The sequence below is a fragment of the Corvus moneduloides genome, chromosome 3 (genome assembly GCF_009650955.1).
Source record: "Corvus moneduloides isolate bCorMon1 chromosome 3, bCorMon1.pri, whole genome shotgun sequence".
Lineage (NCBI taxonomy): Eukaryota > Metazoa > Chordata > Aves > Passeriformes > Corvidae > Corvus > Corvus moneduloides.
Genome location: NC_045478.1, coordinates 100,680,757 through 100,708,301, shown reverse-complemented (window position 1 = coordinate 100,708,301; position 27,545 = coordinate 100,680,757). Strand labels below are relative to the sequence as shown.

The 27,545-nt window shown below is 36.2% G+C and overlaps 1 protein-coding gene across 1 annotated transcript in view; it reads left to right on the top strand.

Annotated features, from left to right (window-relative positions):
- USH2A (usherin) overlaps positions 1–27,545 on the top strand; it is a 387,508-nt gene that overhangs the window by 32,565 nt on the left and 327,398 nt on the right. Inside the window, 9 exon segments of the mRNA XM_032102996.1 lie at positions 98–161; positions 2,463–2,757; positions 4,085–4,269; positions 7,340–7,561; positions 8,870–8,963; positions 15,863–16,058; positions 16,834–16,919; positions 16,921–16,965; positions 26,496–26,691. Coding sequence (XP_031958887.1) covers positions 98–161; positions 2,463–2,757; positions 4,085–4,269; positions 7,340–7,561; positions 8,870–8,963; positions 15,863–16,058; positions 16,834–16,919; positions 16,921–16,965; positions 26,496–26,691 — 1,383 coding nt within the window.

The window sequence follows — 27,545 nt, the reverse complement described above, 5'->3', positions numbered from 1 at the left end:
TGTGCAGGAGAGATTTCTGAGTGCTGAATTAAAGGTGCTCTCAAGCAATGCAAAGCTGCCTTCTGCTCAATAGATTATTTATAGTGTATTTTCTTAGGTTTAGAGCAATTTGTTGGAAGAATGCAAGATTTCCGATTTTACCCAATGGCACTTACAAACAGGTAAAGAACTTTTATTTTTGTAACAAAATAAGAGTGTGGCGAGAACAAAGTGTAGATAACAATATGCTTATTTCCCAAAGTATAGTGCTTTTCAGATGTTGCCTTTAGATAATTTCTTATGACGATGTAGTTTCCTGATCCTCATTTCAAAGATTAACTTTAATATAAAAAATCTTGAGTTAAAATAAATACAACAAATTAATATGTTTTGCTTTTGAACTGTTGCTTAAGTAGGCTTGATGTGTGTAGTGGTGTATGTATACACATGTAGTGAAACTGTAATAAATATGTGCTCTCCTTGTTATGGTTGTCCTTGCTACAACCTGACTTAGTATATATTCTGCAGAGAGTAGATCCAGTTGCTAGATTTCAATGCTTAGAAACTGTCTAGGTGTTATCTACTCATCATAATTCTGACATAATAGTGTGTGCTGATAAGCTTAGTCCTGGTGGATAAGACTTGCTAAGCTTCCTTCAAGCCCCATGTAAACTGTAGGGCAAGGGAGCACAGCAGACTAGTCCAGTTTTGACCACTTAAATACCAGTGATGTAGATGAGGAGGACAGGCACTCCAACTGATTAGCACGCTGCCTTTGTTGCTGGAAGCTTGGCTCCATGTGTTTAGCTGTTGCTTTCCTCTGGTTTCCCTTCCCCACAGTATCCATGTCAGGTATTCTTGGTGTACCCCTGCCCCGAGGTGCCACTGTCCCTTGCTCTCTAGATGAGATTGTCACCATAAGGCACCAATGACTTTGCTACCTCAGCCCACAGAGCCCTGGGTAATTGCTTTGACTTCCTCTGTTCCCGAGGCCAAACTACTGTTGCCACTGCAATTTCTGTTGCCCTCCAGCCTCCCTTCCTAGCACATTACAAAGAAATGTTACCTTTGTTATCCAGCTCATGCTGGATTAATCCAGTCAATTCAGGCTGGCCAGAAGTAGTCAGGTCCTATTTGTCTGCATGGTGCTTCTGGGGAGGCTGCACACAATGACACTCGGGACTGCAGACCTTCAGGCTACTTAATGATAGTCTTTCAATAAGATGTAGAGCAGTTTCCTCGGAGCTCAGCTGTCTGCAGGACATTATGATGAACTGAGCTCCTGTGAATTGGAAGTATTAATGTGAATCTGAATTCCAAGTTTTATGAAAATCATGTTGGTTGTATTTCTCAGAGCAATGCTTGTCAAATCTTTTGAACTACAGTTTAGGTCAGTGAAATGAATAAAGCTTAACAATTGAAAATGAAGGTATTTTACAGACTGTTTTGACCTACTGATGTCTTTGTCGATTTGGTTTTATATCCACAAATAACTTGGTCCAAAATGTTTGTCTGGGATAAACTGGGAAGGAAAGTCTTGCCTGCATGCCAATCAGTGAGGCTCTGGCTGTGTAAAAGATCCTGACTCTGGGTTCTGTGGAAGTTGTAGTGGCAGCTAGCAAGTATTTATTTGCTTAATAAGCACACAAAATTATGTTCTTACTGATAAAGTAGGAAAATGGGAAAAGTAATAAGATTGAAATATAAAAATTCAGTATCTTCTAGACTCACAGAATCCTTCCTTTACACCAGAGGTGAGCAGATAAAGAACTATCCATGTCAGTCATATCTGCTTGCTTGCCTGCCTACATACCTTTGTATCTATTTCAGTTGCTGATGTCAGAGGGAACTGAAGTATCTCAATGATTTGGCATGACTAGGTTGATTGCAGTTAAAAAAGTGGGCATTTTTATTAAAATTAGTTAAAAGTGAAAATATTTCTATCCAGGTTTTCTAAGGTACAATATAGTATTGTTCAAGCTGGTCTTTTCGGAGGATTTGAGTGCAAAAATTGAACTTTACTGTAGTTATAGGCAGTATATTGATACTATGGTGTGTTTAAGAACAGGATCCAGACTGCTGATTGGAGTCAGACATGATGTTGCAATAAAATGTTAAGAGTTTTTCTCCTTGCATCAATGGCTGGATTCATCCTATCTAACTTTAGACACCCCACCAAAGAACTTATTTCCCTCAGTGCCCTGTGTCTGAAGAACTCCATGTGTGTGGAGCAATGAAGGAAGCTCCTGAGAGGTTCTTCACAGCTATTTTCTGAAGGTGCCTGCTGCTCTACCACTGGTAATGTAGAGACCCTGAGGGGGGCTTCGTTCCTGGTTGATTGCCCCATTTTTATGAGCTTAACTCAGGAGTTTAGGGCTTCTACTATAATCTAAACTGAATTTTGTTTAATCTATGAGCCTAGATGCACAAAGTAACATTTGTTCTTTTTGTCATGTATGCAATTATTATTTGTGCTGTGACAGAGACATTTTGGAAGTATTCTCTGGAAAATTCCCTCATCTTCATACCCAATCTGAATGCCGCTGTCCTGGAAGTCATCCCCGGGTACACCCTTTGATACAGAGGTACTGCATCCCTAATGGTGCAGATGATACAACTAATGACAGGGTGCTGAGGCTGGATGCAGAAGCCCATCCTCTCTACTACATCAATGATAATGACATTGGGACCACCTGGATTTCATCTGTGTTTGCTAATACTGCAAGCCTGGATCGTGGTGTTTCAATCACAATAGATTTACAAAATGGACAGTATCAGGTAATGAGAAGATGATGTTTGCCATTTATTAAATCAAAACTAAGAAAAGATTTTTGTAAACATTGCATTGCAATTTTGAAGAAATTCAAACCTTATGCTTTAAAATGTTATCCTTAGAGGACCAGGAAGAAAGTTTCCTTTATTGGCATATAACAGTGCAGAAGGCAACGGGATGCATTATGGTTTGTGGCATTCTCTTTCAATGTGCCTGTTGTAACGAGCAGTGATCTGGAATAGGTATACAAGAGTAGATATCCTGTGTGAAGGCACCAATACTTAGAAACTGATATGTGTCTGATATAGACTGATAAATGTCTTTAAACTCCACTTTTGTAAATTTCAACTTTAATTTTAATTTCTTTTAAAACCTGAAGTGCTTGTTTTGTACATGCTGGTAGAAAACTGACTGCAGACAAATGAAATTTAATGTATCGAAAGCACACTGACGTATTAGAGGGTGCTTCTGTTTGTAGGTGTTCCGGAGGTGGCCAATTAGCCTCCCAAGGAATACGGAAGGCAATACATTGCCTATCCTGCAATGATAGGCAGGCATGGTTACTGAAGAGGCTGTATTGCATCTAGCACTCCACTAGGCTGTTGAAGAGTGTCAGGATGTCTTGGAAGGAGGGACATACCAGTAGTGGAGCTGCATTCACAACAGGGAATTCACCAAATTTCTGTGTATTCTTGCTGGCCTTTTTCTTTTTTTTTTATATTAATGGTGAGAAGGGAAAGAATATGATGACAGGCTTTGGCTACATATGTAAAAATTAATCATTTAGTTAAAAATTATTTTAAATGTATGTGAAATTCTTGGCTTTTGCTCATTTAATACACACATTTCTGCTTAAGTAGTATGCTGAGGGAAATGCTCTTTGAAATGCTCTTTGAAACAACACAGGTATTTGATGAGATTCTGAGCTAGAAATACAGAGAATTCAAAAAAAAAAATTACCTGTTATCAGACAAACAACTCGTCAAATGTTTGGCAGCACAAAGTTACAACTTTCATTTTTACCTAAATAATGTTGCTGTAACAAATTGTGGACCTGATTGTGTAGTGCATTTTCAAATGGTCTTCGAGATAAAATGAAGTTCTGATGCAACAGGTCGGTAGTTGTGTGATAGTGTCTGAGAGATCAAAGAGCTTGTTCAACAAAAAAGGTTCTCCTCGGCTTTAGTTGGGAATATGTGGGGTGAAATATGGCTGCTTCTGTCTGGGAGTGGTAAAGCAGACTGTATAGTTACATAAAAAAGAAGTTGATATTCTCCTTGTTTTACGACTTAACCATTAATATCACTCCATAAATTTGTTATCTTCTTGTAGGTATTCTATATTATACTGCAGTTCTTTAGCCCACACCCTGAAGCAGTAAGAATTGAAAGAAAAAAAAGAGATGATCTAAAATGGGAAGACTGGCAGTATTTTGCTAGAAATTGCAGTATTTTTGGAATGGAGGACAATGGATCTCTGGAAAAACCAGACTCTGTCAACTGTCTTCAGATGCATAGGTATGAGTGGGTATTATTTGCATAATACAGATACTTTGAACAGGTAACATCCTGACACAATTCATTTCTATGTCCCAATGAGACAGAATCTTTTAATTTGGTACACTCATTTTTTATGGACTGCTGAGTATATAAAAGATCCTAAACATGACCTTTTGACTCAAGCTTGCCAAAAAGTCTTCTGTCATTTTTATCAGATTTTACTCATTTATGAGTGTGACACAATTGATTCCTCTGTTGTTTTTGAGGTAGTTTTGAAATTTTACGTGTTAGTGTTTTGACGGCTATTGTCAGTAGAATTACAGAACATTGAGAGGATGAGTGGAGGAAGGTGCTGATACAACATTGTTTCAAACTGCCTAGTGAATGTGAAAGTCTGCCTTCTGATCTCTGGGAGTGCAACTTGTTCCGAAGCTTAGGAAAGAGGCCAAACTGAAGTACAAAAGCCAGTTGTTCAACCCTGCTAGTGTTCATTCAAGACATGTAAGAAATGGGTTGAAAATGGTATCTTGAAGCTTTCTCATCTTTCTAAGCAAGAACCAATATAAAACTGTGGAAGAAGGGCAAGAAGGATTAGTGCCTTTTAGAAGTATGTTGCAAGCCCGTTTACTCTCAATTAATCATGTGAAAATTTAAAGCTTTATAATATGAACATTTCATAAATCTAGTGTATAACATGTATAATAGTTAGTATGTTATCATTTTAAACACACATGCATGTATGTACACACACATATATATAGAATTGAATCTATACCACTACATCTATTGAAATACATTCTCTCTTGCCTGAGTTCAGATGCCAGTCAGTATTAGGCTTGTTTAGTACTTGGCTGGAAATCAGTGAGAAAATACATTACCAGGTGCTGTAGGCATTTAGCTTTTTTGGGGTTTTTTTCCCCTTTTGCTACCTTTCTAAGACTTCTCAAGTGTCAGCAGCTTTGTCTGTTCTCCAGGAATTCAGAATTCTGAGGAGAGGAGCATATGGTCATTTGAGTTACACTACTTTTCAGCAAAGGACTCTGAGCTTTATTGCTGATACATGGACCAGAGGGTAGAGGAGAAGGGAAATATCTTAAGACAAATGTTTTTGGATAAAATAACCCAAGTGGGGTGTAATACCACTTTCACCCCAAAAATATGTATTTGTATAATTTTTAAAAAGAACTGAGGAGTGAAGTAAGAACTGTTTCCATTAATGTTTTCTAAGCAGCACAGTTTCTCACCATCAGTTAGAATGTAAATGATGATAGGAAGTGATACAATGAGTTATTTTTGGGTACAGCTGATGTTTGGAAAGCTTTAAATGATAAGACATATTGGTGAATATTCTGTGTGCTCAAAGAGGAGTTACTGTGGAAACAATGCTCCAAATTTATGTCAGCAGTGTAACAGAGTTCCCTGGAGGATTTTATTGTAAAACAAAACTTGTTTCTCTCTCTTTCTCTCATACCCACAAACTTGTAACTGCCAAGACATGTCCAGATTGTCTGTCCAGGATTTAGACACCAGTGCCCTTGTGTTCTGGTGGCCTGTCCAGGATTCCCTGGGTTTACATGGAAGGCAAATGACCTTGGCTTTGAAATCCTTACCGTAACTTGATGGTTCTTGTTTTGGTGACCAGATGCTAGTACTGAATGGACTCTTTTTTGTGTCCTTTAGGAAATGAAAGTGATTAAGGTTTTTGTTTCTCCATCCTGTACCACCTATGTAAGTTAGGAGTTGCTCACTGTCTTTATCCCCCTGGTCAGAGGCTTGAATCTTTGCTTAGTCTGAATATTGGCTGACCCTTATTTTAGAATCTCCTTTGTTTTCCTGGTTTCCTGAGAGACTGCATGTAGATGCTCTAAAATCTTGATGACCTGCTTATCTAGTTGCCATCAGCCTTACAGTGTTTCTGCTGTTCCTTCTGATGCTTCCATACCAACATGGTGTTGTTTATCTCCCATTTGTACCTGTCTAAACATTTCCGTTGCAGTTCTATACATCATGGAAGAAAAATACTGTATTTAAATTTCTGTGGAGGGGAAGAGAAGACATAATCATCCAGAGAAACTTACAGATATATTCCACTGAGATTTTTGTGAAGCACTGACCTGGATTAGGAGCACAGGAAATTCAAAGATCCTTCATGAAGACAGAGGAGCGTGTCTCAGCAGACCTAGCCTAACTAGAAATCTCATCTTTCAAAAACTGGCATATTTTGAAGTGACATTTTTTGAATGTTGCATGTCAGGTGCCAGGTGATAACGTGGGGATACCTATTTTTAATGATCCCATGTAGATGTGCAAATAAGCAGACATTCTTCTCTCTTCCAGAGGCTAAACTCTGCCCAGCACATAGACCAACATGATGTGATTCATACCAAATTGTGCAAATGTGCAGTTTATATTTACTTGTTTACTCAGCTTTACTTGAATTCTCAGGATTGTCCTTCCCCTTTCTGGGCTTAAATCGGCAGCTTTACTCTCAATCTTTCTGCTTTCCATTAAATTACCTTGCACTTCACTTTCTGGAAGGTGGCATGTGTTTCTAACTCTGCTAGCTCATCAAGTGAGATGATATGGTCCTGTGACTCTGGAATTCAAAATATAGCAATTGTTTCTGTATGTTTTTTATGTGTGTTTAGCAGGTATATTACTAACAATGTGAGCCTATTAATTATTGTGTTATTGTGAATGAATGATTTCCTTATGTGATTCAAGCCTAGTTCATATTTCTCAAGGACAGTGGGTTAAACTTTTTGAAAATGTGTGCAGATGTCACTGTATCAGTCACACTTTAATCATATTTTGAAGTTGCCTGCTAAAGGCTTTACTTTTTTAATTGGAAACTTTAGGTTTGGAGAGGAGCATGGTAGTTTAGGGCAAAACAGACATATAGAGGACATTCTTTTCCCCTTCTTGAACTCTGATGACTGGGAATCCACTGAGATAAGAATTTTTACCCAGAAAGCATGAAACCACCATGGACAGCTGAGACTCTCTCTGAGAAACAGGGTGTAAAAGACAGAATCTGTAAAATATGTAGTATTTTGATTTTAATTTGTTTTCCTCTCTATTTAAACAGCTTTACACCCTATTCTCGTGGTAATCTAACTTTCAGTGTTCTTACCCCGGAACCAAATCACCGACCTGGTTACAATGATTTTTATAATACTCCATCTCTCCAAGAATTTGTAAAAGCTACGCAATTGAGGATTCATCTCCACGGCCAGTATCACACTACTGAACCTTGGGTCAATTTTAGGCATAGGTACTATGGAGTTAATGAAGTTACAGTCAGTGGAAGGTAAGTGTTCCATGACTCTTCCCATACCTAGCACTGCCTGTGGCTATTACTGCTGTGCACAGCGTGTAAGGACCTGCCTAAAATTTGATCAACTTGTTTTGCTTTTACATGTATGATTGAGAAAGGAAGTTGGTCTGAAGTAGTGTATCCATGTTGGAAATGACTGGTGTACTGTTTTTTTAAAAACGTTTGCTCACATGTTATTTTACAATTAATTAATACTTATTACACAAATCTGTCAAAAGCAATTCCTTTCCTTAGAATTACCAATGCCTCTAAGCAAAGGCTTATGATTGAAATGATGGCTTCTGCTTTACTTTAGTAACTCTTCCAAGCTATAGATTCTCAGACATGGCAATTTTAACAGTCAATGCAGAGCTCATTCTTTGTTTTAGTTGGAGTTTTCCTTTCAAAATTGGGTAGCTGTCAGTAAAACTGTTGTATTATCTGTGACTGACAACTTTATTGTATATGATAAGTGTGCTGTCTTGTGAAAGGACTAATTATGCCCTGTAAATAATATGCAAATTTGGCAATGAAATAGTTTCTAAGAAGCATATGGTGCAGATTTGTAAGTATTATTATTCCTGAAATTATTTTGGTAGCTCTCATTTTGAGAGAAAGCACCCTGTTAGAAGTCATGTTTACCGTAAAATTTTCTGTGTTATTAATATATTTTGATTATTGTTTTAGATGTATTATGATAATGCATTTACTAAAAGAACTTTATCTCAGTGACAATATAACAGTAAAATAATTTCAGCTGAAGTTTGCAGAGCTATGCCATGCCTCCAGAAGAGCAGCCCTTCAGGTAGAGTGGTGTGGTTATTGGCTATTAATTAAGACTCTACACAGATTTTATTTTATTAAGAAATGGGCATTTTAACTGAGATAAAATGGGTTAAAATGCAAAATTATTCCTGATATGGTTAAGATTTCTTGAAAAACTAGAGATGAACTGGAAGTCTTAATATTGATGAATAATTATAATTTATTTAATAAAATTTTACATATTGATGTTACTTATTGAAATACAGTTTTCATTACATATCATATAAGGCAAGAGTAGCTCCTACTACATGTTCATTTTTATTTTCTTGAAAAGCAATTGTTGATGCTTAAAAATATATTGAGTGAAGTAGTCTTTTGTAGTTTACTTCACCTAAGAACATTCTGGTGACATTTATTTGTTCTTAATAAAGAACCAGACTATGTAATACACAAAATTGACTTTTTGACTGTGTAATCTATTGTTGGAAAGATGTTTTTTCATGTTTGAACTTTAGACACTACCTATTGTTCTTTCAGGTGTAATTGCCATGGCCATGCTGATGATTGTGACACAGCTATGAAACCATACAGGTGCCTATGCGTCAAGGAAAGCTACACAGAAGGAAATAATGTGAGTCTCTCCTTTGTCTATCTGTGCCACCTATGAACAGCCTCAACACTGGGATTTTAGTCCTGGGAAAGAGTATGTATATGTGTGTGTAGCCTTGTCTTTTATAGGGAAGCTTTCTGTAGCAGATTTGCATCAATTAATTAAACAGATATATTCCACTCTCCATCCTCACCAAAAGCCATTCCACCACAGACCATTAGGAGTGTTGTGTTCAGGGGTTTGATTTCTTGTTAGAGATTATGCCACTTTCAAACTTTAGATGCAAACCTGAGATTAGACTGTGAGCATCTAGTAAAGATTGTCTCTGCCTGCTGTAGCAACTAGCAAGAGTCCTGTAGAAATAAGGTACTACTCCATGGTAGTTTTAGTTTGCTCCTATAGACTCCAGACCCATTCAGTAGTTAGAATGGAGTAGGCAAAGTCCTGGAGTTCAGCTTCCAATTTAGTTTCATTTGAAAGGAGACAGTTCAAGTGGTCCATAATGCAATCCAAAGCAGCATAAATGCAAAATCATACTTTTCCTTTTTTTTCCCCTAACAGTTTAATAATTCCTGGCCATGGAAGAACCAAAATGGGGTTGATTACTATAAGTCATGGTATTCTAGATAAATATGTAGAGGGAAGCTCAAGATAATGGTACCACTTTGCACTTGTTTCATGCGGACTTTGTTTTGTTGGAAGCTGTTCACATACAACTTAACAAAAGCAGAACCATGATGTGTGAGTAGAAAGAACTTGCTCAAAGAAAAGATTCCCTAGATTAATTATTTATCTCAAAAAAAAAAAAAAAAAAAAAAAAAGAAGTTGAGGTTAAGAAGGAGTGAGCTACGTTAAAGGAATGAGTCCCTCAATCTCACTGAATGTTAGGTTTCCATTGTGAGTACATGTTATATTCCTTGCTATGTTTATGCCTTTTGGAAATAGCCTTTCTAAAAGATTAAGAAGGCGTTATGTGGAATAGCAACAGCAGTAGGCAAACGAGAGGACTAATCACATATCAAAAAAACCCCCAAGCAGTCTGTGCTTGCTGGAACAGAGTGAGGAGAAGTAACCTCAGAGCATTTGATATAGTGCTTATTATCATGTGAAAGATCTTTGTAAAATTTCATAGGGGATCTAAGTTTTCTCGCTTCTTAAGGAAAAGGATCTACAGTCTAAATGGGACTTGAACAGAAATTTTGAGTTTTTAGATGGGTCAAATTAGAAAAAAAAATTCAAGCTGACAGTGTCCCTTTAATTAGAACACACATTGTGAAATGTTACTTTGTAAGGATTAATTATAAATATTTAATAAGATCTGGAAGTTCACCAAGCACTCTTGCAAGACTTATGCTACCTTGTGAAAACAAACCAAATACATTTTAATGATGTATCTGCCTTATCAGATATTTCCTGTCAATGTTAATGTGTTGTTCCACTGAGTGTCACATCTTTGATTTGGCATATAGGCATTGTAACTATAACTGAGGTGCTTGAATTAACTGTATCAATTCAGAGTACAATAAGGTTGCTGTTTAATTATTTTTCTCATTCTTTAATAGCAGTGTCAGTATCTATTAAATGTGAAATAAAGTAGCAGTAGTAATAGAATTAGTATTTGGAAATATATACCTAAATACTTTGAATTTTATCAAAGATTTACATGGAATCCAAACAGCTTAAATATTTTGATTTTTTTTTTTTTTTTTTTGGTAGGGCTAGCACTTAACAGCAAAACCAAAATCCATCCTGATTTTTGACTATCATTGGCACTGATAAAACTCTGTCTTATAGATTTAGACCTGTTTCTTTGGCTCCCACCCTAGTGAATTAGGAATTGTAAAAATAAAATTATTTATTTATATAATTTTTTTGCTTTAAGTCAGCCTTTGATGAAGCAAGGTTCCAACTATAACTTTTTTGGTAGAGAAAAGGAAAATATTTTTGAGAAGAAAGAGCAGTATCAGCAAGCAGCCTTTTTTTAATGTCAGTTCTGTGCTAGCCGTAAGTCACCAGAACTGAGGAGCTATAAGAAAGTTTTTCACTTTAGGGTGGGTGTTTGAGTATCTTGGACCAGAAATCAGAGATCCTTGAAAAGCTTTTTACATATGGCAGAGTATGTTTTTGTCCCATTTACACTTAAATACAGCTAAAATTAACCATCTTGAATTTATCTGGCATATACAATCTGGCTAGCTGCTGCTGCCAGCAAAGGCACAGAAATGAAAAGTTTGCATAACTGTTACAAATAGTAATCTTAGTCTAAGGTACTTGCATCACTATGTTATAAAAATTTGACATACCAAATGGAATTTTTTTTTTTTTTTCCTAAGTTTCTTTTTGGTGAAGAATGATGATGAAATATGTTGGCTATGAAATGCTGAGATGATGGGAAAAGGTGTTGCTTAAGAATTATTTGCAGATGTTGAGGGGCAAGATTATGAAAAAAGAGGAAATTAATCCTCACAAAGCTTGTCTTTTCATTTTATGAAAAAAAAATGTTCAGCAGTTCTTCATTTACAAAATGGTTTCTGTAAATGCACTTGGGTCCAACTTTGGGAAATAGCTCGGCCTTTTGCAAATGAAACTGAGGGGACCGAGAGTGGAGTCCAGATTTTGTGACATCTATATGCAAAAGATTAATTTGTAGACTTGACATAAAAATATGTTCAAAAACTTTCCAAGAGCTGTTCACATGAAAAGCTGAAAACGCACATAAAAGAACAAGACAGTCAAGCAAGGTCAGCCTTACATTGCAACCTCAGAGCCTCTTTTAAATCGTCATATAGAACTTACTAGAGAGAGGTAATGGTGAAATCTACAAGTACTAATTATAGAAATCGTAATAGAAAATAGAATTTAAATAAATAAAACAACTCTGATAAATGCTTGAGAAGATATGAATGGAAGTGAGAGATTGACTGGATGCAGTAAAAACTTCAGGTCTTCAGAGTTTTCCATGCAAATAATGGTCTTAAACATTTGAGGTCTGGAAACTGGGTAATAGGCATATGTTGATTTATCAAGAAATTGAAATAATAAGACTTTTTATGTTGTTACAGGAAGGAATCTATGTAAACCTTAGTTAAAGGTCAATCTGTATCATGTTAGATGTTGGAAATCAATCACAAATAGTACGTGAAGGAGCTGTAAATATTAACCACATTATACTCAATAAAAAAGAGTTCTCGCTTTGTAGAAACAAGCAAGCCCAGCAAAACATTGCACTTTTTGGTACATGGAGCCTTTGGATGGGGAGTCCCTAAGACACCTTTCTTTTCTATATCTGTCCTTCTTGGTCCCTTGGAGTATACTTAGAATGTTCTAATTTTGGTGGGTTTTTTTTTTTTCTTCCCTAGTAAAAACCTGGCTTTTAAGTTTAAAAGCTCTTTGATCTTTGGGGGAGTTTCACTAGAGACAGAGGTAGTTCACATGATAGTCTTGGTAGATAGTCAAATGCTGTAGTGAGGGTGCTGGTAGAAAGCCATGAGGAAATAAGACTATCTTTAGAGCAGTCTATGCCAAAATAGGTATACCCTAGAAGCATATTTATTTGGCTAGGAAATGAAATGGAGTAAAAGCATAGTGGTTGGATACAGAAGAGGATCTGGTAGGTAGGAAAAAATTGTATATGATTAGCTAGCCCCATTACAGTCAACACTTCCAGGCAGCATGGATGTGGGTGAGCTAAATATAATGGAGCTTTTCAAAGACAAGTCAGCATTTCAAAATGCCTGAGAAGTGGGCAATCTAACTTTGCATCACTTCATCAGATTTTTAAATAGTGTACTTTTGATAATGTGTACTACAGAAGCATATTATAAGTATGTGGTAGGTGTGTATGTACACTGTTTATTGCAACTGAGCTTTGATGAGTGTGGCTGCAAACTCCTACATAGGTTACAAAAAGAAAAAAAAGGAAATTAATTCCACATAAAATATATAGATCTAAAAAAAGGAATGCCCTTGAGAGGCAAGCAGCAGGATATTTAAAAAGTGTTGGAGTAGAAGGTTCTAGTTAATCATGACTTACTGCGAGTTTTAAAGTATTGTTACTTGTTGCCTTCTGAAGTATTTCTTTGGATATTTGCTGCTCTATTTCTCAGAGCTGCACGGCACTGTTTCTCAGAATTCTTAGGGCCTAAAAATGAACTTGGTACATAAAGGCTTAGGCTGATAGTCACTGGTGATCTTTCTGTAAGTATGCTGGGTTCAGGAATCTTGAAGTTAAATTTTAAAATAATAATTTAGTAAAAAAATCTTGAATTATTGGAAATCAGTTTTTAATCGTAGTTTTAGACTAATGAATTGGGCCAAGTTAAGCTTGGTATTTTGGCCACCTGGGCTGCATGTTGATGTTTTCTCAGGAAGACTTTTCACAAAAGGGTGAGTAGTTCAGATACTGTATATCAGAGAAGGCATGCTTGTTATTGGCCCAAAGGGAAAACCACATATATAACATGTTTTCTGGAGGGCCTAGCTGTAACTGAGAATAATGACATGTTTCTGGGTTTTACAATTATGGAGAAAGGTTTTGTTAAGCATTAACATCCTTTGTAAATCTGCTAGACCTTGTCAAGTGCTTTTTTGGAAATGTACCTATCCATTTTACATGTGGTAGCCAAGAACCAGACCCCAAATCTCTCGATTTGCAAATCGCAATTGCTATGCTTTGGACAAATGCAGAGTTTAGATTTGGTGAATGAAGGCCTGAAGATGGCCTCAGGCCATCATCATGCTACCAAAAGTGAAACTTCAGCCCTGGAGGTCTGGAAGTTAAATGCAATTCTTAATTTAATAAAGGTGTAACAAACAGCAGGGTGAGGTGGGGGAGCCAGTGCTCATTTTTGTTGCATGAAGGTGTGACAACTGCTAGAAGAACAAATGTTTCACACTCATTGCCAACTTCTGAATGGCTGCTTTTTTTGCCAAGACTTTTAGAAGGAGGTTGTAGATGGGGGGAGTCAATGGCTTCTCCCAGATAGCAAGTGATAGAACAAGAGGAAATAACCTCAAGGTTGCAGGTAGAGACACATTTCGATGGATATTAGGAAAAAATTCCTTCTCTGACAGGGTTGTCAGCGATTGGAACAGGCTACCCAGGGAAAGTGATGGCATCACTGTCCTTGGAAGTGTTTAAAAGTGTGTAGATGTGGCTTTCGGGGACGTGGTTTAGTGGTGAACCTGGCAGTGTTAGGTTAATAGTTGAACTTGGGTGATCTTAAAGGTCTTTTTCCAAACTTAGTAATTATACAATGCTTTAAAGTTTTGTCAAAGTTTTAAAAGTCGCAGAACAAGAGATGTTTTCATAGACAGCTCCAATGCTATGTAATCAGATTGCCATCTTTTTCTCTCTTACTCCTTCATGCTTGTGTGTCATTTAACAATAGGTGCAAGCACAGGTGTGCAAAGTAACTGATCCAAGATTAAAGTCTGAAATGAGATGATAATGCTTTCAGCTGCCGTGTGGCTGGCCATGCACAAATGGAAACTCAGGGCGGCAGGTTGGTAGCTATTCCTGCGCTGTTTTCCTTTCAAGGAGGACATATTTCCGTAGACATGGCTGGGAGGAGGGAGCTGCGTGAGCTGGATAGCTTGGCTGGTAGCTTGTTTCTTTTGTTGTACTTCCCAAGTATGTGCATGCCTGAATGAACCCTCCTGTCTCATGTTGTTGGGTGCTGTGTGGATGGCTGGATTTTTCCCAATGAGGAGAGAGAGGGGGAGACGGATGTAACCAGGGAAGGACTTGAATAAGTTTGGAGCTATGTGACTTGTGAAGAGTTACAGTCAAGGTGTTGCCCTTAGTGCACTTAAAAATGAGATAATCATGATTAGGCAGCGATTGCTCTGCTGATAAACAAAGGCCAGAGTTCAGTCTCAAGTGGAACCCTGCTAATTTTCATCCTGAAAGCTCCTTTTTTTTCTCACTGTGGTGATATTGTGGTGTTTCTGTTGTTTTGAACAGATTAGAAAAGTGTCCATTGGGTTATTGCTGCCTTATTGCTTACTTTTTATTTCGTGTATTAAAACTAAATTTCAACAGATAATTCTTCTGCTTTCATTTTCTCTCCCAAGTGGCTTTTGTTTATAATTTGTGACTGGTCTGCAATTCTTGGAGTATGTTAAGCTTATGGTTTTTTAATTCAGTTTATTTTACACACAGTTGATGCTTTCCCATCACCAGCTGTGAGTGAAACAGTTTAGAAACTTTGGTACAGTTTCCTAGTTTTCAGGGTATAGGTGATATAGACACATTCATAAATAATTATAACTGTGCTTGGAATGACAGCCATGAAGAAAGATGAGCATGCTTCTCAAACTGAAGAAGGAAGTTACCCAAAAAAAAATGTTACCCAAATGCTTAACAGAAGCTCAACTTATTTTGGAGCATTTAAATTCCTTCTGAAAGACTGAACTTATGATTGCAGTAATATTTTGCTTCTTTTGTTCACTCTTGAGGTCAAATGATAGTAGTACAAACTACAGCTATTACAATGTTAGAAATTACAAGAACAGACATTGTTTAAAATGCATCCAAATGGATGGATTAGGTGAATGTCTTCTGTGCCATAAACACAGCAAACACCATTTTGCATCTTTAAAGGTTTGAGTAAATCTGAGTCTCAGGATGTTAGCCCGTGTTGAATATCTAAATTCTTAACATTTTGATCTTCTGCCCACTTTACTTGGTTTTACTCTGTTTTAAAATTACTTTAAAAGGTTAAAATAATAATTAAAAATGTTGGGTTTGTTATTTCCCTTTGTGCTTCCTCACTTTTTGTCTAAACCCAATATTATTAATATTTAAATTGGGGAAAACATAGAAAAAAATACAAACATAGAGACTATAATAGTAAACTCGTGAGATGAAGAAATACGTCTAAGAAGCAGCATTTTCTTTTCTTTCTGATTTATTTCAGTGTGATCGCTGTTCGCCATTGTACAATGACAAGCCTTTTCGTCCAGGTGACCAAGTTCATGCCTATAATTGCAAACCATGTCAGTGTTACAGCCATGCAGAAAGCTGCCACTATGACTTAGCAATGGATCCTTTTCCTCAGGAACACCACCGAGGCGGTGGCGGAGTGTGTGATAACTGTCAGCACAACACAGCTGGTAAGTCAAAGAGAACGGACTGTTTATTTTACAGTTCCTTTTTGACTAAGTCTTGTGTCAGCTGAAATTAGTAATGCTCCATGGCTGACAGTCCAACGAATTCTCATGTATATGTATTTTTAAACTATTCAGATAGTCAAGTAACAACAGTGATGTCAGTTCTTAAGCCATGGGAAAATACTGTAAAATTTAATCCAATCTTGTATAAAAACTTTAATGCAAAACACATTCTAATAAATAATTAAAACATTGTAGTTTTCAAAGCTATTCCCATTACACGTGCTAGGGCATTTAAATCCAAAGTACAGACTTACTGGACAGTTTTACAGGACAACATCTAAAAACGTTGTCAAATTTTGCTCTAATTTTAGTTTCTTGTTATTGAATTAAAAGGTAGGTAGTATATTGAATACTTTTTAAAAAAATCTCTACTACTTCAATTTTCTTAGGCTTATCTAATAAAGAGAAAAAAGAAAAGTTTCAGGTTCAGTTTTTTCCAAAAAAAATGTATAGGCATTTGCAATGGCACAGCTTTTATATAGTGTGGTATTATATAACAAGATGAAGTTTAGATGGAGTAAAACATAGTTTGTAACAGGTTCATTGTTTTCATAATGCTCTGGATCACTAAATTGGCAGGTAGAGATGAAAGGTGCATTAAAATGGACGTCCTGAAAATTATAGAATTCTCTCAAAGGAATAGTCTTTAATTTTGAATTATACAGCTAATTTTAATGAATTGGAAGCCATAATGCATAACCTTTCTTTCATGCAGGAAGGAACTGTGAGCTGTGCAAGGATTTCCATTACAGACAAGCAGGTGCAGATCTTTCAGCCATTGATGTTTGCAAACCCTGCGAACTGTTATGCAACAGGCACCAAAAATAAGAGCCTCCTGTGTGATAATGTAAGTAGCCTCAATAGAGAAAAAGGAGAAAACATTTCAATCAGCTGGGTAGACAGCCATAAGATTTTACAAAGTGTATTCAGGTGGTAACTAGTCTATTTAAAAAATGCTTAAGTTCAGCCTTTTCAAAATGATAATTGACTTACATCAGACATTTGAAAGCTGAGAAAACAGAGAGGAATTTGAGATGTACTGCTGAAGAGTTACTCATCTAGATCAGCAACAGACATAAAAGATGCTGTATGAATAGTAGTTTTGGGATGCTATCTCTGCACTCAGTAATGTTAAAACATCTAGGTTTTGAATGTTTTTGAAGGTCTTGATATTGTCTTGAAGTTACTAAAAGGTTTTGAAAATTCAGGCAATAAGCCGAGCCTGAAATTGAACTAAAATTAAGCTACTTTTCCCTGTAATAAGACGAGGATTGATCTCCCTTTTAATTTATAAAGTCCATTAAAAAGAAAAGAAACCCACAAAGTGATGCTGAAAAGAGAACACCCTCAGCTATGCTTTTTAAACCAATGGACCTCATTGACATGATAGCTGTCTAGTCCAATAACTAATCTATCTGTAACTTTTAAAACATGCATGTTGGAAAAAAAGCAGGAAAAGTGTTTAAAATCTGGAACATACACTAAAGATACATTGTGGTTTGTGTTCTATTCACATATGTTCTGTCTATTGCCAAAATCTAAATTTTGTTATGAATAGGGAAGAAATAATTGCTTTGAAATTTATTTTAAAGGTAGAACTTATTCTACAGGTAAATGTGATAGAACTTCTTCAGCTTGTTGCCACTTTTCCTGTCTCTTCTTTTTTCAAGACTTCTATTAGTAAAGCCATCTCTAGTTTTTTTTGTCATATGTCTCTTGTCCCTGCATTTTATTTAACAGTGAACTCTTGTGGATCCTGTTGTATTTTCCTCAGTTCTACAGTGGTACAGATACATGCCCAGTTTGACTAAGTGCACCTCACAGGACTCATGCATTGGTACATATTCTGTGTGACATGCAAATTTATCACAATATGTTTTTTAAAATAGTCCACTGTATTACAAAGAGAAATTATTTTATAATTTTCAGTCGTCTGAGGTAACACACTGCCAGTAACACAGAAACGGAAAAAAAAGCTTGCAAAACACAGGTATCAATGTTAGGACTATTTTTCAAGACATAGGAGGAATGAAAGCAAATGTTAATTTATGTATGCAGGATTTGTGGTGAAATGTTAACCTAAATCAGCTTTAACTTTGATTAATAATCAGAGGAACAGTAGTTTACAGAAATCAGTGCTTTATACTTAAATATACAAGAATGTTGATAATGCTTGACTATGAAAGTATGGACAGGGAGATAAAATGGGAAAAATGGGGGAGACTGTATTGCTCAATAAAGCATCAATTGCTGCAGTAGAAGCAGAGCAGGGAGAAATGATTGAGAGGCATTAAAGAATAGATTAATAAGGCTGGGGACTAAAGGCTGAAATGAATTGCATGAAATAGGAAGGCATCATTGGAGGAAGTGTTTCCAAATTTGACCTGTGGAAGATGGAATCATAAGGAATAAGGACCCTACTCATGAAAATTAATTGTCACATCACATTGATAATTTTCAAGGAAATTTGCCAAAAATGGGGCAGAATACGCTTTTACTGCATAACTCATCACTTTCTTCAGATCATCAACCTTTTTTTCTTTTTGCAAAGTGCCACTTTAGTCACTAAGTTCCAAGAGGTACAGAGTTCCAAAATTAATCCCTTCAATCACACAGAAAGAGCATTTACTCATCAAATGAAGTATTATTCATGCTGATAGTTTGCAAGATGTGTAGAAGAGCTGACTGTAACAGTTGCTCCCATCTCAGTTTTTGGACTGAAAACTTTATGCCTCTTCTGCACTCTACCCTTGGTGAGAAATGCATGTAGGTATGGAGCATTTCTCCCTTGCAGCATTTCTCAGTTCTCATACATCTGAAGATCACGTCCACCTACAGATCACTGTGTAACTTCAGTTGTATTTTAAAGTTCAAACTAACACAGTAAAACTTCAAAACTGTGACTTTATGGCTTACAGCAACAAGTGGGATTTTAGGAGAGTGGTGTAGCAGTGCCTCCCTGAGCAATTCAGTAGGTGTTTTTGCAGAGTGAGGTTTTCCTTTGAGACTGGTGAGTAAAAGAGAGAATTGCTACAGCCTGATAAAATTTGTCCACTTTGCTGGTTATTGATGTTTAATCATTCTAGAAAAGATGGTTGCATCCTCTTTGTGAGCATTTGTCATGAAATACTCCAATCAATCAGGAAGTCCAGATGAACAATTCGAGGTGCTTGAGTTTTATGAGTGAAAGAATTGGCTGCCTTCTTCCTTTCTCCCTAACCATTCACACATGAGAAAGTTCTACCAGGACACTGCTGATGTGCTCATTCTTGCTTTAGCTGGAGATTAATTTCTTCTGGCCCTCATACTAAAGTCCTTTACTCATTTTCCTGTGCTGCTTTTTACCCAGACTGCTCTACAAATGCTTACATATTTTATCAGGCATGGCAGTTGGTAGTCCTGTCATGATTCTATTATAGTAAGGCATATATAATGCTGGGGAGAAAGAGCACTCTTTTTCTGGGCATTTGTTTTTAGGCAAACCTGAAAGTGCTGCTATTGCCCTTACCTAGTTTTTGGAAGTAACATCCTGGTCTCACTCAATTTAGTCATCTTTCTTTACTCAGCTTTTGCTGATTTTTAAAAATTTACTCTTAACATCCAAATAAATATGTATCATGCACTAGTTGTTGTGAGGAAGCTGTATTTTACCTGCAGAGGATATTGTTTGGAGTTGCAAAGACTTAATTGCCTTCTGTCAAGGTGGCAGCTGTATTGTCTCATCTTGCAAGAAAACTCTTTCTAAGGCAAGAAAATGAACAAAATATTAGTTACTGTTTTCTCTGAAGAGTCACATGAAAGCAGATTCCAGTACTGCCAAGTAACTATCTGAACAGACTTCAGATTTCACCTTTCTGCACACTCCCTAAATACTGGTTTTTAAAAATTATATATATATATATACACACAAAACAAAAATAGTATCTCTATTTCTATTTTCACTTCTGAGTTAATTCTTTTATCTAAAATTAGAATGAGCATTCCCATTTTCATTTTTCCATCTACACAGTTTTCAACCCGTTTGTTGTGATTGACAATAAATAAATAAATGCAATGTGTGTTGCGAGGGGAAGAACATAGGTTAAAGCAGTTAATTAAGGGGATTTCAGTCAACAGATATACCAAAGAGAATAAGGAATGTAAAGGGTGCAAATGTGTCAATGAAAAATATTGTGCATAGTGGAGTCCATAAAAAATCAAGTTATCAAATACTGTGTGTATTCTGAATCCTGGATTTCCCTTAATGGAAGGCCTTTAACCTTATTGCTAAAATGAGGGGAAAATGAGCTTTTTTATGTTCTGTAATCCTATGGCTTTGTTTCTGATGGATTTTGTAAAGTGGAAATGCTGGTTTTCTGTGAGAGTTTATTTGTGAGATTTGGTTCATCCCACCCCTTGGAGTGTTGTGGGCAGAGGGTAAATGCCTCATTTTACGTTTTGAGCAAAAGTAGTAGAAAGCTACTGACTTTTGAAAGTCATCGTACGTGATGACAAGAAGAGATATCAGGGGAGTGCAAAGGAACTTCATTATTGCTGCTTATTCAATTTTCAGTTCCCAAAGCTGACATCCCGAGAATACTCTCAGGTATTTGGTGTCAGACCATTAACCTATGTGTGTGAGCCAGCACACTGTACCATTCTCATTTCCTAAACTGAAGAAAAGGAAAGGAAAAGTCCTCAACCTCCTTGCTTCCCCTTCCTGAGACTGCAGACAACTAGGTGCTGGGGTCCTTGCCAAATTTGTATCAAATAAGAAGATAGTGAGAAATATATGATTAGCATTTATATCAAAAAGGCAGAACATTGAGACCGGTATCAATCAATTACAAAACTGGTGATGGCAGGATGAACAGAAAGAATTTCATGCCAGACCTAAATATACCCCTGAGTCTTGCAATGCCCTAAAACTTGCATTGAGTCAAGGGAAGGTGCTTCTGAGCTGCTAGAGAGTAAATAATTGAAATTAGTAACGACTTGGCCAATTATAAAAGGTTATTTTTGTCAGCTGTTTCGGGCTTTAAACACGGAAGTTAACTTTGGAAAAAGAAACTTCAAATGCCAGCTTTATTTGTTTTACTTCATAAGATCAAGCCTCATACCACATTTATTGTCCAGAATTGGAGAGACTTTCTGATTACATTTTTGACAGTATGTTGCTTCTATTACAGACACCAAAGAATAGCAATTTGAAATTACAGGCATATCCAAGGAGAAGAAGTTGATTTTAACTTTCAGAAAGGCTTAGGCAAATGATTTTTTCAGCAAATTGCGATTTATGCTGTGAGAATTTCTATGGCCAACAAGAGTTTAAGTAGTCAGAAGTTATATTTCGGATACTATGGTCTGTACATGGTGAATATCTACTAGGTGAGTGCTATGGCTAAACAGTTTGCTGTACTCCAAGCAACGATGAAGACAAGTCTTTGGAACGTGTCACCCCTTGTCCTGAGTGCTTAAATCTCTTGTTAAGTCCTCATATCAGTTTAGTAACTGGACACTGAAAGAGTTTCTGAATAGGCTTCACCTTGAATTTGTCATTCTAGATGTGATGTGTTCGGTTAAACGGTCCCCCGATTAATGAGTGGTATCACTAGAGTCTAAAGCAGCTGAACTGCTCAGTAGATATAAAATTCAGAAGCCTTAAGGAGCTGGATTCATGATTAAGGGCAGTGAGGCTGCAGGTGTGGTTTGTGCAGGAGAAGGTTGCTGGCATACCTTCTGTAAGTGTTTACATTCAAAGATATAGGAATAATGTGTATTTCATACATCAATTATAAACGACAGAAGGGATATATGTGAACTGAGCATCAGTGATTTTCTGTATCAAATGACAGTTGTAATTATTAGGTCCCAAGACACACCACCACTTGGTAGTAATGCTTGGCCAGGTTCATTTTCAGAGTGAACAGTATAGACAGATATTTTCCATCAGTGATTTAGTACCAGGTCATGGTCATGTTAATACACAGGCTGTTTCTGTCTGCTGACTGTTTGGGTCAGAACCAGGCCTCTCAGGCATAAGTAATGGGAGCACAGATTGCTTTCTGCTCTTCTATAACCAGTACCAGTTATAGAAAATTGAAGTACTTTTCCTTAAATGGCAGATAACATTTGAATTGGGGAAAGGGGGAAGTTTCAATTGTATCTCCAGTGCACAACTGGTGAAATTCTGGTTAACAAAATCTTTAAATATTCATTGCTGCCAATATTTTCAATGATACCATAGTTTCCAGAATAAGCTAGAATTACAGAAATAATAACAGTAATAACAAAAATTGCCTATTTCCTTCATAATTCACTTGGATTTTTATGTAGTTATTGAAATGGTTTGTTCTCCCCATTTTTTAGGTTTCCACGTTTATAACCTGTGGTACATCTTTTTCTACGGTGTTACCAATGTTTATCAGCCTGTGCAACATCTTTGAAACAGTATTCACTGCCAAGCATTTCACAGGTTATTTTGATGCTTCTCTGTCTGTACAGAGAAATTAAAGATACTATTTTTCTATATTTCTCATTTTTAAGTCAAATTTTCCCCAGATTAAGCCCAAATATTCTGCAGATGGTTTTGGTGGCTGGTTCCTGGATAAGATTTTATTCTTTTAGTTGGCCAGACACTTCTTTGTTGTTTGAAGAGTCATATTTGTTCTTCAAGCATAATTCTTTTTTACCCTGTTAACATTAAGTTTGGGGACATACATTTTCTGCAAGTGCATGTGATGAAAATTACTGCTTCTTGTAATAGCTTGACACAAAATTATACTGAAGATACTGGTATTCTTTGCTTCTTTTAGCACTTAGTAATCTACATTTTTCCCTTGTTGCATCTGGAAATACCTACCCTTTGCTCACAATTAGCCATAGGTTTCCCCATATTCAGGATCAGAACAGCTATGCTGAGACTCATCTGGCACATTATCCTCTCTGATAGTTACCAGAAGCATGATCCTGCTGTGATGTGCTTTTCTAGATTTCAGTTATTTACTTGTGCTAAAATCAGGATTTCCATCTGAGTAGCCACGTTTGGTGTCCACATATGGAATTAATCTAACTAAATCTTTAAAGCAATTAATTCCTTTAAGTTTACTTAGAATTTCCTAGGTGTTCTATCTTACAACTTGAGAAAAAAAGAATATTAATTCTATAAGACATTTATGATTATGTAGCCATGCATTCCCTTCATTTCAGTCCTTTATTTCCAAACTGTAAAGTCTTTATTGTCTTTTCTTTTGTATCATTGCTTATTCTACTCACTCTGTGACCTCTTATTTTAGCGAGGGTAACCAGATACAGAAATTATGTAAAGAGTTGATAAAAACCAGATTTTTATGACAGAATGAGACTTCCTGTGTAATTTTCACTTATTTTCTTGATAATCCCAGTATTCTTATTGTCTTTTTAATGGCCTCAGAGCTTCCAAATGATTTGCAGGGGAAATGGAGCAGCTTTAACAGCTTCTTTCTTGAGTGGTAGCAGCTAATTTTGGACTTACCACTGTCTACCTATAGTCAGTGTTGATTTTCCCCAGGCATTAAGTTTGTACTTCTTGATGTAGAAATTAATTTGACTTTTTGATCATCCATTTGGTTCAGTGTATGTGATATATTAAGATGTTGCTGACTTAAAGAAATGCAGTAGTATCATGTAGCATGATTTTCCTTTGGGGAAAAAAGTACCAATCTTTTCCAATATATCATTTTAATTTCTAGTAGAATGTAGAATAATAATACAAAACTGCCTACTAGAATGTAGATCTCAGAAACTTCCATGCAGCCTTTTAAGGAGATTGATGTAATTTTACTCCTTTTTTATGGTGCCGATTTAAATAATTATTTCAATGATTTTATATTTTGGTTCATCTAGAACTTCAGTCTCAGGTGTAGTCACTTTTCAACAGATGAGATTTTGCTAAAATATTTTTCTTCTGATGTTTTTGGTTTTAAATCAGTCTTAAAAACCTTTCCTGAAATAAAAAGGTAGCACCCCTTTCATAGTGAAGAGCCGTGGAAGACTTTCTTTGTGATCTCTGTTGTGGTTCTCTTTCCTGAATGCTACACATAATCATAAAAGCTTTAGTTGGTCATCTGCTCTCCTCAAAGCAGAATTGTTGTCAGTGCTATATCCAGTCAGTCATGATTTTGTCTGGATAAAGCTTGATATCTCTGGGAATAGAGATTCCACATCCCCTCTGGATAGCCTGTTACTGATGCTGCACTTATCTTTTAGTGAAAAGTTTCGATGTCCACTCTGAATCTGCTGATCATACCACTTAATTATTAATTGCCCCCACTGATTCTCTGGTGGTCTTCCTTTGTTTCTGACATTTAATTTTTTTTTTTCCTTCATTCTTTAGGCATGTTGCTTGTTAAATGCTCATTTTTGTGTTGCCTTACTCTAGTTTTAAAATTTGGTGGTGGTTATCCTCTCTTATTTAGCTTCCTATTTTGATCTTATTTTCACTTATTGAAGATGACATTTTGCATGTAATGTTTTCCTTCCTGTGGTAGCTTTTGGAGTAACTTCAAAGTTTTTTTGGGTGTGAGTTGAGTGCTGTTGTGTAACCTTTGTATGCTGCGATCGCTAACACAAAAAAATGTTTCTTTTACAGTTATGCATTAAACTGGGTATTTTTCTTCATTTAGGATTAAACTCAGAGTTGCTTTTCACGTGTGAGTTCTCTGATTAATGGCTATGATGCATGACTGGGTCTCTTATAATACACTAAATATCTAGATCAAATCCAGTCTAAAAGGGAATTGACTTGAAAATCCTTGTTGCTGTGTTTTCTGGTGTTGTGGTCTTTTAACTCTTCTTGTACTTGCTGTTGTCCTGTCTTTTTAATATCTACATCATCCTGAAAAATAAGGCTGATGCATCAGTAATAGATCTCTATCAAGAAGTCGTATTAAAGAGATTTTATGGACTACAGAACCCTTTTACGAGGAAGGGGGTTAGGAGTACATGCTTCTCTAACTTCTATTCTGTATTTTCTGCACTAAGAATTTACTATTAGATGTTGAAATACTCTATTTTGTATTAATAAAGCTTTGAGCTTCATTGTAGATTTGAGGGTGTGATAATATTTACTTTAAGTGGAACTTCCAAGTAGCTTTGTCTCTACTGTTGTATCAGCTTTACTTGACTCATGGATTAAAGATTAAAAAGGCAACTGTTAAGAGAAATTTTTGTTTCAATAACTAACTAAAAGCAAAGTACATTGAACTACATCTGTTGATGACATAGATGAATATTGTTTTCAATTACTTTACTTTTTCATATTTGTAAATATTTGCACTAAAAAAATACAGTGACCCAAAGAAAATTCCTTATAACACAGAGTTTCTCTATTTGCTTCCATCTCTGCGTTTCCCAGAACACTTTAGGTATAAAAGTTATTTTTTGTTCCTTGATTATGAATCCTAAACCTTTTGCTAATTCCCATCTCTGTGTTGCTTTGATCCCCTGGTATTATTTTTATGTTGTGCCTTAACCAGTGTCTTTGTTTCTTCATCCCTGTGCTGTTGCTCTTTCCCTGTGGTTTGTTTCCCCACCACATTGGAAAGTGATGAATGCAGAGACTGGGGTTTTGCCATGGCTTTCAGAGGTCTGAAACTGAGGAAGCTTTTCAGGAGCCCTTAGATCATGCACAAGATGTGAGACTCGTACTCTCAGATCTTGGTCCAGGCATAACAGAGGATGTGTCAGCTCCTCCTGAATAGTAATGCTAAACATGTAAGGAGAAGATGAGCACCTTTACATACCCCCACTGAAGTGGAATGTTTGGGATCCCAGCTGAACCAAGAAAAGAGGGAGAGGTTTTCAGTTGCTGAGCCTGTTGGATCACATCTTTCAGTAAAGGGAGAGGAAATGTACCTTGGATGAGTAATCAGAAAGGAAAACCTTCAATTTTGCTTCATTAATTAACGTTTTCACTAAAATAAATAAGCATATGGGCAGAACAAAAAATGCAAAACTTGACCTTTGAAGATGACAGTTCTTTATGGTAACTGTGATTCAAAAAATACTTGTTTTAATAGAAGTTACCGTGTATACAATGCTGTTTGGTAAATATTCTTTGCAGGTTCTCTGTCCAGATGGTAAATACAGCCGCATTGTTTACTCACTTCTTTTTCCCTTCTGTTTTGAAAGAACAGGACTTTTAAACTCTATTCAAAAGTCGAATAGTTACGCTCATTCAACATTTCTCTTTTTTCCCTTCTCTCAACAAATTAAAAAAATGCTCACAGGCTTATTTTTCTTTTCTGTTCCATTTAAAATTTTCTTCTCCCCACCTCATACTCCCATTCTTGTAGCTAATGAATGTATCATCTAAAAATAGATATGTTCATCATTCTATAATATTTTGTATCTTTCTAGATTGGAGGCCAGTGTAATTGTAAGAGACATGTGTCTGGCAGACAATGCAATCAGTGCCAGGAAGGATTCTACAATCTGCAACAGTCAAACCCTGATGGCTGCAATCCCTGTAACTGTAATACCTCTGGGACAGTCAATGGAGATATTACCTGTCACCAAAATTCAGGACAGTGCAAGTGCAAAGCAAATGTTATTGGTATGTGTAATGTAAGAGTTTGGAGCCATTTTTCTTGTTTTCTCTGGAAATAAAACACACTTGGTTACTAAATGAAAGGTATAGAATGCTTCTTTGCTGAAGGCAGATTGCAAAAATGAGTGAAATTAACTGTTGGAAAATTATTAATTTAATAATTCTATCAAACTACAGCTTGAAGCTTAGTTTAATCAACCCTTTAGAAATTCCTTTATGGCATAGCTACGTTAGCTTACATAGCTCCATACTAATAAGTCACAGAAATAATGTAATTTGCTTACTGCGTAGATGTTTCTTTTAGTAAATTAACACTTTTTCAACGTATTTTATACTTAATGAGTTCTAAGCAAATTGTTTCCATGCTAGTTTTCTTAATAGACCAAAATAAATGGATTTTTTTCTCAAAATATTCTGTGCTACAGGGTCCTTTGTGATAAATCTATCAATTTTTTTCTATTATATTTCTTTGAACTGTTCCTATGAAATGCAAAATAAGTTAACATAATTCCACAGATCATGTACATAGCTAGGGTTAGTTATCAAGGGCCACATAATTTTAATTTTGTAATTCAATGCCAAGCTGATTATAATAAACTGCTACCTTCTGTGTTATTTATCATTTTTTTTACAAGACGTGCTTTTTTGTTTGTTACTCCCACAGGTATTTTTCAGAAATTAGATTTGATTATAGCAATTTATTACTTCCAGCATATTTGAGGGGAGCCACAGCCACATAAGGACAAAATTTATCAAGTGCCCAAAATACACAGTATATATAATACACTTTGAAATGTTGATGTATGGGAATATTATGCAAGGAGAATTTCCTGATAAAGTGAGCCTTGCATGGTAACTGT